The sequence below is a fragment of the Laetiporus sulphureus genome (genome assembly GCF_001632365.1).
Source record: "Laetiporus sulphureus 93-53 unplaced genomic scaffold LAESUscaffold_11, whole genome shotgun sequence".
Taxonomy (NCBI): Eukaryota; Fungi; Basidiomycota; class Agaricomycetes; order Polyporales; family Laetiporaceae; genus Laetiporus; species Laetiporus sulphureus.
In genome coordinates, this window is record NW_024468520.1 from 134,144 (window position 1) to 152,436 (window position 18,293).

General features: G+C 51.9%; 7 protein-coding genes across 7 annotated transcripts; 1 reads left to right on the forward strand and 6 right to left on the reverse strand.

Annotated features, from left to right (window-relative positions):
* Nucleotides 1-221: 221 nt before the first annotated feature.
* On the reverse strand, nt 222-959 carry LAESUDRAFT_649305 (uncharacterized protein; the record flags this gene model as incomplete). The annotated part of the gene is made up of 5 exons (XM_040904165.1): nt 222-368; nt 424-450; nt 506-773; nt 831-864; nt 920-959. The coding sequence occupies 5 exons, from the start codon at nt 957-959 to the stop codon at nt 222-224; spliced, it is 516 nt and encodes a 171-aa protein (XP_040766071.1).
* A 345-nt stretch (nt 960-1,304) lies between these two features.
* On the reverse strand, nt 1,305-4,835 carry LAESUDRAFT_723831 (ATP-dependent DNA ligase). The gene is made up of 11 exons (XM_040908488.1): nt 3,750-4,835; nt 3,160-3,696; nt 2,910-3,103; nt 2,641-2,859; nt 2,394-2,585; nt 2,254-2,338; nt 2,004-2,192; nt 1,917-1,939; nt 1,784-1,862; nt 1,673-1,730; nt 1,305-1,621 (listed from the first exon to the last, which is right to left on the reverse strand). The coding sequence occupies exons 1-11, from the start codon at nt 4,675-4,677 to the stop codon at nt 1,366-1,368; spliced, it is 2,760 nt and encodes a 919-aa protein (XP_040766072.1). The 5' UTR covers nt 4,678-4,835; the 3' UTR covers nt 1,305-1,365.
* Nucleotides 4,836-6,387: 1,552 nt separating this feature from the next.
* On the reverse strand, nt 6,388-7,462 carry LAESUDRAFT_62293 (uncharacterized protein). The gene is made up of 3 exons (XM_040903299.1): nt 7,385-7,462; nt 6,578-7,326; nt 6,388-6,483 (listed from the first exon to the last, which is right to left on the reverse strand). The coding sequence occupies exons 2-3, from the start codon at nt 7,011-7,013 to the stop codon at nt 6,392-6,394; spliced, it is 528 nt and encodes a 175-aa protein (XP_040766073.1). The 5' UTR covers nt 7,014-7,326; nt 7,385-7,462; the 3' UTR covers nt 6,388-6,391.
* Nucleotides 7,073-7,228, forward strand: LAESUDRAFT_619101 (uncharacterized protein; the record flags this gene model as incomplete). The annotated part of the gene is made up of 1 exon (XM_040903251.1): nt 7,073-7,228. A coding segment is annotated over one exon (156 nt), but the record flags the coding sequence as incomplete, so codon positions are not given.
* Nucleotides 7,294-8,327, reverse strand: LAESUDRAFT_697185 (acyl-CoA N-acyltransferase). Its single transcript, XM_040906296.1, has 6 exons — nt 8,231-8,327; nt 8,082-8,183; nt 7,920-8,017; nt 7,592-7,867; nt 7,385-7,532; nt 7,294-7,326 (listed from the first exon to the last, which is right to left on the reverse strand). The coding sequence occupies exons 1-5, from the start codon at nt 8,301-8,303 to the stop codon at nt 7,518-7,520; spliced, it is 564 nt and encodes a 187-aa protein (XP_040766075.1). The 5' UTR covers nt 8,304-8,327; the 3' UTR covers nt 7,294-7,326; nt 7,385-7,517.
* Nucleotides 8,328-12,521: 4,194 nt separating this feature from the next.
* On the reverse strand, nt 12,522-14,436 carry LAESUDRAFT_723835 (acid protease). Its single transcript, XM_040908489.1, has 9 exons — nt 14,017-14,436; nt 13,942-13,961; nt 13,825-13,890; nt 13,509-13,778; nt 13,400-13,456; nt 13,266-13,349; nt 13,046-13,212; nt 12,678-12,990; nt 12,522-12,626 (listed from the first exon to the last, which is right to left on the reverse strand). The coding sequence occupies exons 1-9, from the start codon at nt 14,220-14,222 to the stop codon at nt 12,592-12,594; spliced, it is 1,218 nt and encodes a 405-aa protein (XP_040766076.1). The 5' UTR covers nt 14,223-14,436; the 3' UTR covers nt 12,522-12,591.
* Nucleotides 14,437-15,648: 1,212 nt separating this feature from the next.
* LAESUDRAFT_618215 (uncharacterized protein) lies at nt 15,649-15,813 on the reverse strand (the record flags this gene model as incomplete). Its single annotated transcript, XM_040903240.1, has 1 exon — nt 15,649-15,813. A coding segment is annotated over one exon (165 nt), but the record flags the coding sequence as incomplete, so codon positions are not given.
* Nucleotides 15,814-18,293: the final 2,480 nt, after the last annotated feature.

The window sequence follows — 18,293 nt, forward strand, 5'->3', positions numbered from 1 at the left end:
ACTCTTTTGCGCGACAGCACCTTTTGGTGCTGTGCACCACCTCCTGCACGTCTATCTCACGGTTGCCTGGGAGGACGATAATCAATCGTGACACGAATCTCGGTCGAATGAATTCGGCTGACACTCATGCGGATCTACTCGCCGCTGTGCACGCTCATAGATGTGACATAGATTGTAGTCAGTGTTGTACAAGTCATATTGACCCGTGATAGATTGTTCCGCTACCACTCCCTGAGATGCTCCTGAGAATCCATGATGACCTCTGCCCATTCTTCGTCAGTGGCGGACGGGCTAGCCGACTGATACAAAGCCAAAGGTACGTAGCCAATGTAATGCTGACTGCCGAATCCTCCGACGTAGTAGATGGTCTGCGAAACATAGCGTTGAGTGACGAACGAGAACATGACGCAATCTCACACGTACATGCGGGTCGAATCTCGCCCAGTACGCCTGAAACAACCACTCAGCCTTTCATTCGCGCAGTCTTTAACTTTAATGCACTCACAATGTGAGGTTCTTTCGGGCCCGGGAGCCAGCGGCGTGCGTCAGGATGCTTGGCCAGATAGCAAGACTGGATCGCATCGAGGTCAGGGGCCGTGTTGATGTCCTTGAAGATGGTCACATTGCCGACCAGGGCAACCCGGGCACGGCTGGCATCTGGATGCTCCCCTGTGACAGAGATGGACGCTGAGCGGTGGGGCGATGCCATTATATTCTGGCTATGCCGGGAGATCGGCATGAACAGCAGTGTCAAGGAGCCATTGTTGTGGCAACTGCGAGCATAGCGATCGGATGAATGCATCTACAGTGTCAGGATTGTGAGATCAAACCTGGCATAATATTCCTGTAAGGAGAAAGGCTCCCCTGGAGATTATTACGTCCTTCAGCCAGAAAGTAAAGTGTACTGCTAACTACGGACCTGCTAGCGCTGCATGTTCGGCTGGGTAGACAGTAGCCATCGTTCCTATGCTAGTTGCAGACAAGTCGACCAATCGCCTAGCAAAAATAGCTGATACAGCCATGATAGATGAGTACACAGGCCCATCGCAGTATAATTATGCTGTCAGGTCCACACCTGCATCTTCGACTGTCTCCCTAGCAATTGACACGAGAACGCCCTGGAATACCAGTGACGCAGCTGCAGCAATCCGCAGGAGCATCATCAAGTCCGCAGGAGCAGAAGAGCAGCTGAGGCACGACGCGTTGTGCACGCGGCACCTGACCCAAGAAGACCGGAACCGCTGATCCAGTGATCGGTTCGAACTGGAAGACAACCGGCCGAATGAGGCAACCGTTCATGTTCACGCGTAGGATCGTCCAAGTCCCTTGACGATTGTAAACGAATACAATTTCATGAAGTTGCGCTCATAATGTTTCATCTCCACTCTTCTCTACAGATGACTCTTCGCTCACATCCACCAACTCCCCATCATCTGCACCCGCTTGATCTTTACCCGTAGCCTGCTGCCTACGATACATGTCTGCCAAAAAGCCTGGAGTGCTCGCGTCTTCGAGGCCCTTGTCTTCTCTGATCCTCATGAACCGGGGGAACCTGACACTGAGCCCTCGCTTCGGGTTTACCAATCCCAGCGCAGCTACAGACACGGGGCTTACGGTGACGCTGTACAGTTGTTAGGAGAATGACGCAACCGCGACGCCGATCAAAACGCACTCAGCTCCGCGTATCTCCCAAACTTCCTGCGGCTTGAAGAACACTTCTGGTCTCAGGCCTACACGCATGATGTCAGCGCGCCTTCGGTTAACCGCGAACATGACGCTCTACCTCCGGTCTCGCACTCTGGTTCCCACAATGGCTCTGGAGAACAAGTATCAGAATTCTCCGGGTAGCGCTCTGACAAACTCTGTAGTTTGACGTGAGCCGCGGTATCAAGAGGAAACGGACTTCTTGATTTCACCTTATAGAACACATCGGTAAAGCCTGACCAATCAAAGGCCAGTCAGTGATGTACCGCGAAGGGTGTTACCTGGATTCAATGACTCGCCTGACATGCATTTGCAGACAGCTACCAGCTTGCCGGCATCAGGATCCCACACGGCAAGCAATATTGGGCTCCACCACTGCGCCTTCCGGCCGTTGCCATGCCAGGCACCGATAGGTACGAGATCGAGACTATCTCCAAGGCCAGTGACATAGTCCTTCTTGAGCTTCAACCACGCTGATGTGCGCTTATCTAAAGGCGAGCACCGGCCCTCAGTAAGCCGTACATAGACGCGAAGGACTTGAAAATATACCCGGCTCATACGTAGCGGGCAACGGCTTACGCCGTGTTTTCTCCTTCTGGCTCACTTCCTCCAGGATATCGCCGCTATCGAGCAGCTATGTATTACGGTAGGAGAGGGCCCATAGCAACGCGACGTGATGATGAACTTACCTTAATCATGAGCCCCTCGCAAGGGCTATTCAATGCAACCTGCCAAAATGCCTCCAAAGCTTCTCTGCCACCTTCGCTCTCACAGCTCTGTACATGGCTGAATCGGGCAGCATCCTTCCGGTCGGAGGTAAACGGTGAAATATTCGACCTCAGTAGCATTCTGCGTTCTCGAAAGGGTCTTTCTAGTAGAACCTGTAGTTCAATTAGTCTCAGAAGTCCCCGGAGGCCAGAAGCTCGAGCCACTTCCCTGTCCGTTAAGGTACATGACATCGAATGCGAAGACGCAAACGGTAACCTTAACATCATCAAGTTTAACTCCTTTGCGTGCACGATTCGAGAGTTCCTGGAATGATTTGATGCCTCCATCGCTCGGGTTGATAGCCACGATCTCTGAGTCGATAATAAAGGATTCCATCTGAGACGATGCTTGATACATATCGTGGATGAGAGAAACGACATCTGGATACTGCAATTACCGTGAGCTGCGTGCACTGCACGCTGTATTTGCACACGTACCTTGTCTGTCATGTCCTCCAAATGGCGCGAGAAAATTTGGACAGAAATATTCGTACCATCACGCCTTGAGGCATGTATTTGGGCACGTTGTCCATCATATTTGAATTCTGCACTGAACGGAAGCAGACCAAGCCTGTCATATATCTCATCAAGAGACCGAGTAGGTGACCCCAGTGTGGGCAGGAGTGGGACGCCTGTTAGCGACCGGTCAGCCCATGATAGACCGCACGCGCTCTATTCAATTTCTTACCCACAGTGAGCGGCAGACGGTCGCGCAAGCCGTCCAGCCCAACTTCGAGGAGCGCCTGCACGATGTGATCGTAGTTAGGATGCTGGACGTATATCCTCTTCAGCAGCGCCTCGGCGCTGGCGAAAATAGAGTTGATGCTATCCCTTGCTGGGTTGGCAGCCTTTTTCTTCGTATCAGGAGCTAACGGTTTGACTTGCGCTAGTAGCTCTGGGGTTACATAATAAGGGGAGTCCGGAGGAATGGATGAAATAAGACTGTGTGGCGGAGTGAGAGCCATCGCGCGGCTTAGGGCAGTCAATAGAGAATTGCGTACGGCACCAACCCGCAAGTTTTGACATAGTGTGCGGACGAGGAACCGGGTCTCCTCTCCTCTGGCAGCGACAAGCAGTTTCTCTACGATTCTCTGCTTCTGACTGGTAGCTCCCTGCCCTTTTGTGTGGGCAATCTTCAGCAGAGATTCATAGACTCCCGTTATAAGTAGCGGAGGGTGCGGGACCAACGTGCGGACGTTGGACTTGGCCTCGAATGCCACATCACCTTACGGAAGGGCATGAGCTTCATGACTCACGGTGCAAATGCAGAAATATTACCCGGATCTCCTGTTTTGTTATACAGTCGTCGTAAAGCCACGGGTGTCAGACCTGAAACATGCTGAATTGCTTTCGTGATGATGGATGGCCCTAATCCTAATTCGATGGGCGAATACGGTGGTGATAGGGAATTCGAAAGGAGGTACAGTGCTGGCAGAAGAGATGGCGGATGCTGTTTCGTAATGATCCGCAGGGAATTCGTCAAAGTGTTCGAAATGGCAATACGAGAGCGGGTTCCAGAAACGGTTGCGAGAGTATGTGCGAGGAATGAGTAAGCGACCGGAGTCGTTACAGGCCAGATGTCAGGAACGGCGAATGATGCGGGATCGACCGAAAGAGAGCCGTAACTTGTCTCTGGAATCGAAGCAGTTACAGAGCCAGCCAAGGAGAATGGGACGGGAGCTTCAGACGGACCAGAGGATGGGCCTGCATGAGCTTCAATATCTCTTGGAAGTTCAGACGAGCTGCGAGTACGCTGCGGTAGTCTGGGAGACGCAGCTGGCGCACGGATATTTGTTTCATTCTCAAACGAGTCGACATCGATAATTTCAACAGAATTTGTGGAAATCGCCGTCGACGGTCCTGCTTTGCCGGCAGTCTCCTCGCGCTTCTTTGATGCACTGGCATCTTCCTCGAGCTTCTTCAGTGTATTGGCATCAAGACCATCGCGTTCTGCCAGCTTCCAAGCATACAATTCGTCATCAAGACCTGCAGAATTAGTTCCGCGAGCGTGATCGTCGGATGGCTGCTTGTTCGTATTCCCAGACGGCGCCGCGGGAGATACGGAAACCCGTCCCTTCCATGGACTAGAAGGCGATGGCGATGACTGGGTCCCGAAGTACCTGAGGAGACTGGGCTGACCAGGCGTAACCTTTGGTCTCTTTTTCGATGGGGAATTCGGTGCTGATCCTGAGCCGCGTTTGGACATTGCGTTCTTAGGATGTTTGCCAGAATCCACGAGATCTTCAGGCACGGGTCCACAATTTGACCCACGCGCTGGCTGTAGACAAAGTGCGAGAGAATGCGTCGCTTGGCTTGCCAAGCTTTTCACAGCAAAGGCGTTGAATGGATGCACTAGTGCCGCCGCTGTGTACATTAACGTTGTTGGCGTCCGAAAGGCGCCCGCCACAGTTGAACCCGTTTCCTAAAGGGGCAATTCTTCTGGACTGCGACATAGCGGTTGCACATCATCCTCACTGCCTCTGCTCGAGAAATTCCCACAGAAATATCCTTAGATCATCCCCATATCACCCAGTGATGTATACGTCAGCCGATGCACGGTGATCCGAGGACTCGAGTCGCGTTGGCAGCGGATGTCATTCTGCGCAGCATGAGGCAGCACATGTATGCCACACAAGATTTCGCGAACATGTTCGACTGTCAAAATGGCGAGTTGCATGTATGAAAGATCGTCTCTCAGCAAGTCAGGCAATAATTCCCGGTAACACTACTACTAGAAGTGATCTATTGAACTACCGTAAGAATACTGTCGACTCCCAGGCTCGAGCCCAAGCCGCCCGCCCAAGCCGGTTTAACCTGACAATCAAGATCAGCGTAATTCTGGTTGTTACGATCAACGAGACATTCTAGGCAGTGGGCGCACTGCTGACTTCAGAGTGCCGACCGGCGCTATCTATATAATTCTCAGGAGTTTCTGGAGCCTGTCTCGGGGTAAACTCAATCCCCTGATGTCAGTCAGCTGCCCTTGCCCTGATCTGCCCTCCACTCGTCCAAAGCCAGCGTGAGCTCAGGAGCAGCCGTTCGCAGGCCCGGCAAATATATCATCACTGGCGTTCACCACCCAAGGAGCAAGCTTCATATATTGGCGGGAGACTTTTACCCCGCCAAGAAGACGCTAACGCCACCGCGCTTTGCGAGCGATGCCACAAACGACACCACGATCAAGGCCTGGTGCCGCAAGTTAAGCGCTCGCTCGGGCCCTAAATGGCCTGGTGAAAGGGGCCAGGCAGCTATGAAACGCATGATGTCAAACCTCATACTACGCTAAGGGCGTGATCACGTTCTGCGGCGACGTCGCATCATTTCCGGTTTCGACAAATTCTGTGCAGGCTGTTTTCCGGTTGCATGACACGTTTGATGCACCGCAGACTTACATATGCCTGTGACAAGGAAAATAACAGCTTGCACCGGTATAATCGCAGGGTAAACCAGCTAAGAAATGAGTTCTCAAGATGAGTAAATACAAGATCATGATGATACTGCGCAGTTCCAACCTTTTCTCCTGAAGGAGCTGTCCTGTGTCACTGTCGGCTGACGATCGCAGGATGGCATTTTTGGTCACCGCAATCATCGGCTCGGTCGAACGTTATCGTGTACCTCGCCCGCCAGTGGGTATCATGGGCATGGGCGGAACGCGGCGTGGGTTGCCCCGGATCATTTGCATCGCGTTCCTGAGCCATTGAGCGGTCGGGCCGTCCGATGAACATCTATGATCGGGGCTGCCGAGCACCGTTTTAGTTAGATTGAAAGTTCAGCTGGAAACCCGTATCCTATGCGGCCCCGACAGCTGTACTGCGATAGCTGGTGTAGGATGAATGAAACTAGCTCTGTAAGGTCCCTGCCGACCTGCGCGGCATCAGCTCCCGTATTTGACAGATCATTGCTCGTGATGCCATACTTGTTTAGTCTCCATTGCGAAGCCTTGGAGCCCCGTCATACCTATTGGCTTCGTGGCAGTGCGATTGTGCCTGGAGCGCGCTATTGCGTCCAGCGGCTATGCGAAGCACATATGAGCGAGGACGCGTAAGGATCCCGTTTCCCCCATCAGCCCGAAGCTTCTGCACAACATGTCTGACAGGCGCACTCACCAATATCCACTGGCAGGTGACGCCTCGTACGGTGGCGCACGCTGGAACGAACCTGGCCAGTACCACCTCGGACATGCTGCATCCCCGAACAACTATTCCTCTTCCTCCTATGCTGCACCGTACCCTCCCACTCATTCGAGCTCAGTCTCCTACGACCATTCAATTGGCCACACGTATCAAATGACCAACCAGCCTGGTTACCAACTCGCAAACCAAGATCCGTCTCACGCACGTAGCAGTAGGAGCGACAGACCATCGGCCCCCGTGAATCAGCAACTAGCACACGGCATGCCGATAGCGCAGGCGGCGATGACCACACGGGCCCCTTCGTATCTGCACGCCCAGACACACTCTCACGGTCTGACCACTCCTTATGGTACACCAGCGTCACCGCCCCGTCATTCATCTGCGCCATCAGATTTAGTCGGAGGGCCATACCCCGTCCCTGCGGGTTTCACGCAACACGACACGCTCATACAATATCCGGCATCGCCACAACGGCCGTTCTCCTGCGACATGTGCGCCCTGTCCTTCAACAGGCAGCACGATCTCAAGAGGCACAGAGATACGCACACCGGCGAAAAGCCATTCCTCTGCAATGGCGGCTGTGGCAAGACGTTCACGAGAAAGGACGCACTGAAGAGGCACCAGGTAAGCGCGACGAGGTATCCAAAGCTGCGCTTGCTGAAACATGTCCCAGCTTGTGAAACGCTGTGGGATCGACGATAGCTCGTCTTGAAGTAATAATTCTGTTGGATTTATGCAAGTAAGTGTGTGTACTGCTTTCCTCGATATCTGCTCACTCACGGTTATAAAGGGTCCACTACACTACATCGCATATAATGTGTACAACAGCTCAGGATACAGTATATCTGTTCAATCGCGGAGATGGTCCCTTGCCATTGCTAAAAGGACGTGTATACCGTACAACATCTGTAAGCTAGGGACTACAGATCTAGGCGAGCAGGATCACTCGTCAACTTATTATATATGTTGCAGACTAGTCTCACTTACCGTAGCACCAGTGTTCTCCCCGGATTTCTCTGCATCTCTAGCGTCGCTACTCAGTTCTCTTTCGAGGATCCATGCGTCATGGGGAACGATCTTCTTGTAATATCCCTCATGCACTCCCGTTTCTTTGAATCCATGCCGCTCGTAGAACTGCTTAGCAACTATATTCGAAACTTGCACGTGTAGGTATATGGCGCTGATCTTTGGTTTGGTGTGTGCAGCTGCCGCATCGATGATCTGCTGTAAGCTGAAAGAGCCGAGGCCCCTAGATCTGTACGGCTGCTCGCTGCTGTGAACCACCGAGAACAAACAAGAGAATATGGGCACGCACGGCCAGAACGCCCATCGTCATCAAGTACAGCCTCGTCTGTCCATCTACGGTCTCCAATCTACAACAGATGGTGCCCACGGGGATATCATTATAATAGACTATGGTGGGATGATCGACCTGGAATCAGACGACGGCGGTCACGGACTGAGGTAGATGACGGACTGAGTTTGCAAAAGTCTTCTGCTTCTGGGAGGATGATATCTTGATAAAACTTTTCGCTGTACTTGATGGGGAACAGCACCGAGTTGAGCTTTCGGACTGTCCCTGCAGAACAGTCAATCGCAGCTCGCGATGGAGACAGCAGCGAGTACCTAAGTTGTTGGGAGTTAGAGACGAGAGCGAGACCCGCGACTGGGTCGAAGACCGCGAAAGAGACGAAGACATAGAAACCGTGCGAACTCAAGTCCCAGTAAGGTCGACTTCGGCTCTTTCTGCACAGGTTTACCCAAACTCTGAACGCAATCAGCTCTCGTTCCGCCTCGAATTCGAGAATCCCCGCCTTCCATGCTTCCTGCACGAAAACAGTCTATCTGACCTGTTCGACGCGCACGGCGAGACCACCATAGATTCGGAACTTGCAGAGAAAGAAAATTTTGCAGGATGGTGTTGCGGCACAGACGCTCAAGCCGGTTGCTCCGCTGCGGGTTTCGACCGCTAACATCGCCGTTCTCGCTATATCCATCCGGTGCTAGGTTCTTGTGTCCCCGCCAGCTGTTGAACGCAAATGTCATTCATGACGCGCTTACTCAAGACGATGGAAGAGAGGCTTCCGACAAGCGTTGGAGTTTTCATCGAATAGCAAAGTTACAAAGTTCAAATTGCACCCCCTGGTTTTTTTTCGCTTACGCGAATGCTGATGCTGCTTGCGCTATCGCAAGTGCTCTGTCGAGTCGGCACCAGGCATGCCATGTCCTCGATAAGTTGATGTCTCGGAGAAATTTACAGAGACCGTGGGTGGTTCATCACGGACAGAGCGGCTGAAACACTTCGTGAGCGTCCATTCTTGCTGTACATGTCGCCGTTGGGCAGGATGCATTCATTTTCAGCGGCTAAAATGCATCCCTGAGTTTTCCATGCTCACGGAATGCTTTTGCTAATTCCGCTATGGTCTCGGCGGGTCAGCGGCGAGGTTTTCTTTATTAGGATATTCGTCATGGCGCGGGACGGCATTGTTGCTGCGCTGACACGAGTTGTTTCGTGGTTTATGGTTTAGAAAATATTTATGATCCAGGGGTTGCTGCATGATACTGACACACCCTTGTCACAAGGATTGACGACCCTCCATGAGTGGTCCGTCCTGTGATTAGACCAGAGTTTAACGGCCGCTATTGCACATATTCAGAGAAGTCATCCCTACTTATGTGGTATGTCGTGGTGCTATCATCATCAGGCGGAAACGATGAATCTGCTTTCGCTTTGCTTTTAGTCGAAATTTTTCGGGGTATCCCAAACAGTGGTATGACGTTCAGATTTATATTCCCATCGAACAACACAATGGTTCAGCGCTCGGAGAGCGACGGCCCCGGTTAATCTCCCTAGATGTCTGTGTGAACTCCGTCTTGCGTTCGGAGTATGAGCACGATGTTGACGCTTTCTGCCGAACACAATCCAGACTAGCTGCCTTTTTACCGCTCATGCGGCAGCCCTTCTTGATGGCTGGTCGCCTTTCCCACTCGTCGGACTCGTTGGCTCAATCACTGAATTAGCGCATTCTCTATGGCGACCAGACACTCAGCATCAAGGGTCCTCCGCCGAAGTCTGCCAGTCACTCGGATGCAGTTTTAGCAAAAAAAAGACCGAGCGTCACGCATAATTAATTATGATGCGGTCCTCAACGGTGTTCAAAGCTTGCATTGACCGGTTTACTCTCCGAGATAATAGTTATTGCCTCCAGAAGGATTTATATTTGCAAAGCTTACCACTTTAATTGTCATGTAGTGTGGAGTTATGCCACAGTGAGCCGATGGCTCATGCTGATAATGTCTCTGCCTGATCTGCAGTGTGGACGTTACGCCATCTTCAGAGTATGTCTTCGAGGTCTATGACTTCTCAGCACTCCTGATAACTCAATACCACTCAATTAGTGGACGTTGCTAAGTTCAATCTCATGAACATATGACAATTATCTCCCAACTTCACTACCTCGCATTCGTTTGGATCGAATAGACAAGCATCAATTGATATCGCTTCGAGTATGGATGTGCAGCGCTTGGTTTTCAAAAGAGAATCTTAACGACAAGGGCATCCGCGCAGCACCGTACCGCAGGCAACGTCTGGCATGACAGCTCGGCACTGGAGCCTCGTCGTTTGCCAAGCCCGCTTTAAAGTACTAGTGACTCCTGGTGATTGATGCGCCAGGCTTACGCCCTCAACCAGCCCTACGTTACGGCACAAGGACGGTGAGCATCGCGGCCAGCTGCTGATCTAACAATAATTCTGACATCGGCTAGGATGCAATTTCTGACGCAAGATTCAATATACATAGGCGGAGCGCCGATGATGGATTACCTGATGATTGCGCTAGAGCCTAGATATGCATGCACAGCCCTCTGACTTCCTGTTCTCATACTGCGCCAATCCATCAAAGCAGTTGACACAGGCACAGGAACGCAGATACATCACCCAAACTAAACCATACGCTAGGGCGCAGCGGATGGAGTAGAGTCGTCGTGCCTTGCCTCTCAGATTGCGAGCATTTGTGACAACAATTGCACCCCAAAAGGTTGGCTGCAGCACGGCCGGATCCTACCGTTTCGCCGAGAAGGAGGATTGACGTTAGCGTCAAAGCAGACATCCAGCGCACTTTTAGCTAGCAAGCAAGCTTGAACTGATCTTCTGAGGTGTTCTGACTGCGATTCATTGCCAACTGTGTTTCGGATGTCATGAGCGTGGCATACAGCGCGTTGACATACTCTTCATCGCAGCTAAGTCATCATATATTTCAGTCACGAGAATAACTAGAATGTCCGCAGATATTTATCGTCCCTCCTGATCCTACATGTCATCTTCCTGGGACATCGGTGCGCTTCATGTGTGGTTTCCTATTCATCGTATCATGTAATCGCTGAGTGCTCTATCATATGGTATCCTGATAGCACTTAAACGCAATCCATTCATAATGTCTCGGCACCCCGAAGGTGCTGATCATGCACTGTTATCCACATGGTGGGGCACGGACCGCCTCGTTGCCCTAAGGAATGTTGATCATCACCACAATGATGATGGGCGTTGTGTGTGAGGAGTTGCTAGTGAGTCGAACGGTCGATCAGTCATTTTGGGTCATCCGAGTCTACATTCCACAGACGGCGAGCGATGGTGTTGGACATATCGAATGAATCCTCCCTGTGGAATTGAGAAAACGTGTTCACGGGCCTCGTGGGATCTTGGATAAGGCAGGTATAGCGAACTTGGAACCACCCCCAGCTGCTCGCATCCCAACAACGCGCATTCCAACTTATGTGACATTTGAAAGGCCTGTTTCGCCTCAAACTAATCTAAAGATTATATAAATGCTCAATGGCGGCTATCTACAGCGTCTACTCAGCTTGATAGTAACCTGTAGGCAATATGCGGCAGAACGACTGCGGCGACTGATCCTCATTCAACGAAGCGGCAATTTCTTCGAATTCTCTCACACATTTGATCTGGCGAATCGTAAGCTAGAGTCCCACGATGAGTATATCAAGCTTCGATGGAATGACACATAATGCAGAGTATTCGGATCAGGACTCGGGCCGCAAGATGAATAGGATGATGGTTTTAAGTTTGAACTCCCATGAAGCTGCAGAGCGGCCATTCAAACCCGATGGAAGAGTAAAGCGTACGACAATGGCTTGCTGAGCAATCTGACAATCATCGATATCATACCTGTCTGCGATGTCAGCTGGATCGCGGCCCTTTCACAAACCCCACTTTTTCCTTCAGCCACAGGCTAAAACACGCATTTCGAGACGGTGTGCGTTCATACCATTCTTCGGCTGTCTGTATAATAGTTTGATAACCGGTGAGACTGTCCCAGGTGGCCTTGGATGGTCGACAATAGACGAACTGTAGCAGGTCGAATCAGTGCCCTAAAGATCGAAGCATCGACGATAAATCGTTCCATGGACGCTGCTGGTTCAGAACAATCGCGCGCAGCACTTTCTGTCAAGAACATTCAACATTGTAAGCAGCTTTGAAGTTTGGCGTCTGGGATCAGTCATGGCGGACGCGGCCATATCACCGCAACAGCGACAGCTCTTCGCCCGGTGACGTGGCGCCTCGCTCACCACAATGGTTGCTGTAAGATTCTGCACTGCTGCTTTGTTATGAGACTTGAAGCTTGACTCATCCGCTCTAGCTACAGGCTTAGAAATGTAACCAGTCAACCACCCAAGCCCGAGATGCTCGAGCTTACGCATTGCAAGTATGAATGCAGCTACCCGATCAGCCGAGCCCTTAAGTGCAGTGCCTGATATTATGATCGGCGAGAACGGACGGTATCATGCGTTTCGTGCCAGTTGTACTGTGCCACCACTTCGCAGAGACAGATACCAAGCTGATGTTGCCACTATTTGGGTCTAGGAACTAGACTGACCACGAAAATGCGCCGCACTTCACCTATGGACGTTCAACGAGAATGTTGCGCTGCAGACGGAACATATACAACACGAGTGCGGTGTACATGAGCGCCTCATAAAACTCCGCCTCCCAGCCATTCCGGGACGCCTTGGACCAGGTGTCAGTCAGATGCGTCGTCCTGCAATTGTAACGTCTTACCGTTCGGGGCAAAGCCTATTCGCTGGTTTGTCAGGTCCCAGGCGCTATAATAGTGCTTCAATAGACTGCCTCCAACCAGGTCCAGACCCTCCAATGCATTGATCATCGTCTGACAAATTGACGGATCACCTGTGAACGGCCCAACATTGAGCTCGCTACTAGGGATCGTGAGGTTGAACGCGGCGCCCTCGATATTTGTGAAGGTGATATCGATCTGAGCCGGGAGCTCATCGATCTTATCGCATGAAATGGCATACGCTCCTGGTTCAGCTGTGTATGGTTGGATATCCGGCGAAATCAACGCGTATATTGCCTTGTGATGGTCATGGTGAATTGAAGCGGAACGAGTTGGAGGAGGGAATACTTACATTGGCAATGTCTGGGCTGAAATAGACGTTACTTGTACCACTATCGAATATTATCGTGCGATTGCTGGTGAGCAGTAGTGTTGTCTTGCCGTTGACGGAGATTCGAGATGAGTTCAGCTGCCAATCACCATAGGGGTCCACTACCTTGTCAGCCCATTCTATCGTTCCTGTATAGCGAATATCAATCAGCTGTGCATCCCAGTATCAAGACAGAACTCACCATTTATCTTCGACTCGTCCACTCCACCCAATGTGAGCTCCGCATTACCCACGGTATGGGGCGTGAGATACATGCCAAACATTGCTAAAATGGTTGCATTCATAGCTGAGCAACGTATCGAAAAGAACACGTACCAGGCAGCCCTTGCTCGATCAATCCCGCGAAGAAGCCCTGAGCAATGGCTGACATCCCTGCAACGCTGCTATGGCTATGATGCTCTACTATCCTATGATGAAGCCTCACCTTGGATGCCACTGTAAGGATCTGGTGCGAACGCAGCTGTTTGGTTGATTATGGTGTAGAGTTCTACGTTCGGAGTGGCGATTCCACCAACGGTCACGGTATCATTCCCGGCACGTAACCAAAGTACGTATTCGTCATCGGATACAATCGGATTAACCCCTCCACCAGTCGCGAAGGCTATCTCGAAAGTGTCGTTGGATCCGACATACGTAGAGCTCAGACTAGGGTCAAACTTAATCTGGTTCGCGCATGCGGCACCGCATTCCGTACCTAAACAACGTCAGAAGAGCAATGTTTCAATGACCGATGCACGTACTGGCGAATTCCAACGTCGAACTTCCCGTGTCAAACACTACAGGAATCGTCTGGGGCGGAGTCCCGACTGCAAAGTTCATAAACGTTCCGATCACGTCTCACAGTAGGTGCGGCTGACCTGAAATATTACCAAACCACCTAGAATGTAGCACCTCAGATATCATCCACGTCACGTATGATGAGGTCGACCCACTGTAAATCAGTGCCGTTGAACTCCTCAGCAAGGGGGATGCCGAAGGCAGACAAGGATCGCTTCCGCGACCGAGCAACTTCACCTCTGGGTACTTGACGAGAGGTGAGAAGCAGTCTATACGGGCTTCCAACGACCTCCAGAGTGGCTGCCACCGGTCCCGTCAACACGAGTCCCAGTAAGATGAGAGAAGTGGATGCAAGCAGCATGTTGGACCAGAGGGAGGGCGGACAAGCTGGAGACAGAGCGGGTGACAATGCTTATATCGCATCCTGATGAAGAATTCGGCCTGGAAATATTTGGGTGAGAACGCATGGTCAGCCATCCACGATCTCAAAGATTCGGGATCGCGAAGCATAGCGAGCATACGGGTAGCAATTCGCAGTTCAATGTACACTCGCGGACACGGCACGGGAACGTGGCATCGTCCCTGCGTCCGGCTTCGGATTCACCGACAGCGCATGTGGTGGCATCAATGCGTTTCTCGGGACCTCGCATAAATCTGCGGCGAGCGTTCCGTGCAGCTCGGCGCACCGAGAAAGCCATAACGACCGAAAAGAAGTGTCGAAACAGATGGCGAAACAATCGCCCAAGTGGAGGCCAACGCCGCGGCCCTTGGCGGCGCGTTGGGATGATCCGAGCTCATATTAAATCTCGTGTGATATGATGTTGAAAGTCGTGTCCATCACTAAACTCCCGCCCCATCGTCAGGCCCGAAGGAGACGTAGATATCCGACAACCAACAAGCTAGTCCATAAACGCGGGCACAGGGAAGAAGCTCGGACGATGCATACGACAGCAAGACTGCAGAAGTTTACAAATGTGAGTACAGACCACCAAAGGAGGCGCATGAGAAACGGAGACAAATAAAGACGCGACAATGTATACACAAGCTGACTATTATGAAAAAAGTAAAAATCCGTGTCTGAGAGTGTGTTCCACTCTCCTCTCTTTCGAAAACGACCGAGAGGACAGGGAACTGTCTTGCCAGTACTCGTAGAATCTATATGCTGTGCGCCGTCAAGGAGAGAGTCCGACGTAAGTTACATCGCCGCCGCCGCCAGAAAAGCCAGCGCCGAAAATGGTGAGCGTCTTCGCGCTTGCAACATGGCCGTCGCCAGCGTATCGCCAGCGCTCTACAATTGGCGCCACTTGATGCGGTGTCGGCGATATGACCTCGATGGTAGTCGACATTTGGACAGTTCTTTCGTCAGGTCCATCTGACAAAGTCGATGATGTTGACATCGGCGAGTAAGAAAGACTTGGCGTAGGCATAGGCGATGCAAGGAACTGTCCAAACGTGACGTTCAAGGAGCCAACGTTGGCGTTGAAATCCGCCTCTGCCTCGACAAACACCCGAGGAACAGGAGGACCATCTTGACCGGCAAACGGAGGAACAGCAGTGCTATCCAGATTCGGCATCGTGGTACTACGGCGCAACGAGCTATAGGATAAACCCCTTGGCATTTGCGATGGAGTAGACGGAAGAGGCGCCACCCAAGAGTTCGACCATTCCGGAACGTTTGTGGCGAGTGGCACAGGCTGGCAGGATCTACTGAGCAGATCTCCATCACTCCTGGTTCTTGCGACGGCCCTTCCATTCGATGATGTCCATCCAACGTTGAGGTTCTTGCCGACCCACAGGCGCCATTGCAGTGCTTCGCCGAGAGCCCGTTCACAACGGCCGATCTCACGAGGAGGCAATCCGGCGAGCTTTGCCCAAGCGCGGTTTGAGTAGGACCTATCTTGCAGGAACTTCGAAGCGAGGATAAGACAAGCGAGGAAGGTACGGCGAGGACAGAGAAGGGGGGAAGGTAAGGGAGGAAGAGGAGGGAGGGACGGAGATGGCGGTCGAGCAGCGGAATCACGAGGTTGATGAGCACGCTGCTCCGAGGAAAGGGTAGAGGATGAGGAGACGGTGGAGACATCCACAAGGTCAGCGATGCGGACGGTGTCAGACAGATGTACATTTGAATCTGACATATCGCTATCGGATTGGGAGGTACGTATATCGTTGAGCAGCTCATGCTGCTCGACTCGCATAACTGATGTCTGCGACTGCCCCTCGGTGTGTCGTCCATTCGCATCGCTTACTTTGGACTTCTCTTCTCGTAAAACATCCGGAATTTTAGGGCGGACTGCTTCCAGGTAGCAAAGTGCTGTCTGCAGGACACTGGCAGACATCCGAGACCGACGCAGTACTTCATGAACAAATCCCTTGATGGGAACAACATGGGCGGAGCGAAAATCTTCAGCAGTTTGACAGACCACATCGAGTATGGGTGGGAATGGAGACGATCCGGTAGATGGAGAGACAGGAGAGGGTAGCTGTGTGTTTCTTCCTGGTATATTGGTAGAAGTGGCTATAGGCGACCTGCCATCCTGTTGGACTTGAGAATGATCGTCCTGGACATTGCGCATAGGAATCTTGAAGACAGACGGAATGTCCTCAGGACGCCAGATCTCGCACAAGGAGCGCACTGCCTGATCTGATAATGCAAAGGGATCAGTGAGCATCGGCAGTTGAGATAAAAATGGCGATAAAGTCAATGGAGTTATCTCCAGAACAATCGATATGTTCGCGCATTTGTGATGCGCGGATAGCAACGTCTGAGGGTGATACCAGCGGCAAAGCAATGACGCAGAAGTTGGCAGTGTAAACCATAGTGAAGGAATAAGGAGAACTTGTACTGACCGATGAGTCGGGTCACATATCTAGCCTTTTGCGCATCGCGCGCAGACTCAACTCGGAGGGGTCGCAGAGATGGAGGAAGCTTGCAGTGTTCGGCATCAGAGGGTGGGTTGATATTGACGGTTGGAGGCGATGAGGTGACGGATGAGGCTGGGGTAGGTAGATAAGGTATCGTGGGGGAGCGCGAAGGGGTGGGTAAGGTGTTTGGTAACGTGACCGAGGAGTACGGCTGCCAGCGGGCCCTGGCGCGCGTTGCGGTAGGGCCGCGATGGGGCAGACGATGGGATATGGCATGCATTTCGAGGAAGCAGACTGTGCGAGTCAAGATAGTAACTGAGCGAAAAGGTGAAACCGACCAGAGTGCCACAGGATTCAGAACAAAAGAGCATGGACAGACGAATCGATAGACTTGTGAATAAAAATAGACGGAACGAAGAATCCAAGGTAGGCTGGGGAGACTGTGGACACTGCGAGGGACGGTTCGAGGTATCGGTTTACGGATATGGAAGACATTTCGACGACTTGAAGGCTAGCGGACGTCCAAAGTCACAGACTTGGACGATCCGATCAGGTTACGAGTGACTTGCTTGGGAAAGCAAGAACTCGCAGATATTGGCGAAATTGGAGGTTGCAAGCAGTAGGGAATGCTCAGATTGCAGACGAAGGTGAGGAAGGCAGCTGGGAGAGAGGGGAGTATATAAGGCGGCAGAGGAGTCAGAGAGTCCTAGTCACGGTGGCACATCACGCCGACATCAGCCACATAACAAATATCTGTCAACACACAGCAGGAGTCAGTTTCCAAATTTGACACAGCATTCCTCCCCAGCGGCTCCCAATCGCCATGCCAGAGACTCCCTTGTACAGCCTCCCAATTGTCCACCGTTCGCTGCACGTTATATCCTCCTTCGATCTCTGCGTCAATGCTCACGACGGCAACGAAGGTGTTTTCCTTTCTCACCTCGGTGGCGCCCGCGTGATGCAGCGTGACTCACTGACCTTGAGCGCGCCGCTGAGCGAAATCCCGGATGGCGGAATGGCTTAACCGAGACAGCAGACTGGAGTCTGGGGTGTGCAGAAGAAATTCGTATCCGCCGATTGACGTGTGTCCTCGTGTTTTCACCGCCTGCTGTGCGATCGCATCGCCGTACACAAGGAACACCCGAGTGCATGGCATGGGCATGGCCAGCAACCATGAACGATTGTGCGACCGATTTGTGTCACAATGGCGCCAAGAGCGCGCTCGAAACAGTATCGACGAATACCTATCATATCTCTGAGCATTTTGGGTCTCCCCCTAGATTGTGCATCGGGCATCCGAGTACATTCAGCCAGGTGGCTGTTGCAACAACTGAGTTGGTCGAGGAAGCAAGACGAATGCCGTATTTCCGTATCGGTCGGAACATACGGATGCAGTGTGGCCCTCGTATGTTCGATACAACGTACAACCCGTACAGCAGGAACTGGGCAATGCTATGCATCTCGTAGCATCCTTTGTCCTGCAAGCTTACCATAAGGGAGGCCGAGCAGCGCTATTGTCAGTCGTGTTGCAGGATACAGCTGCATAGTATACACACCTCCGCTGTAAGTC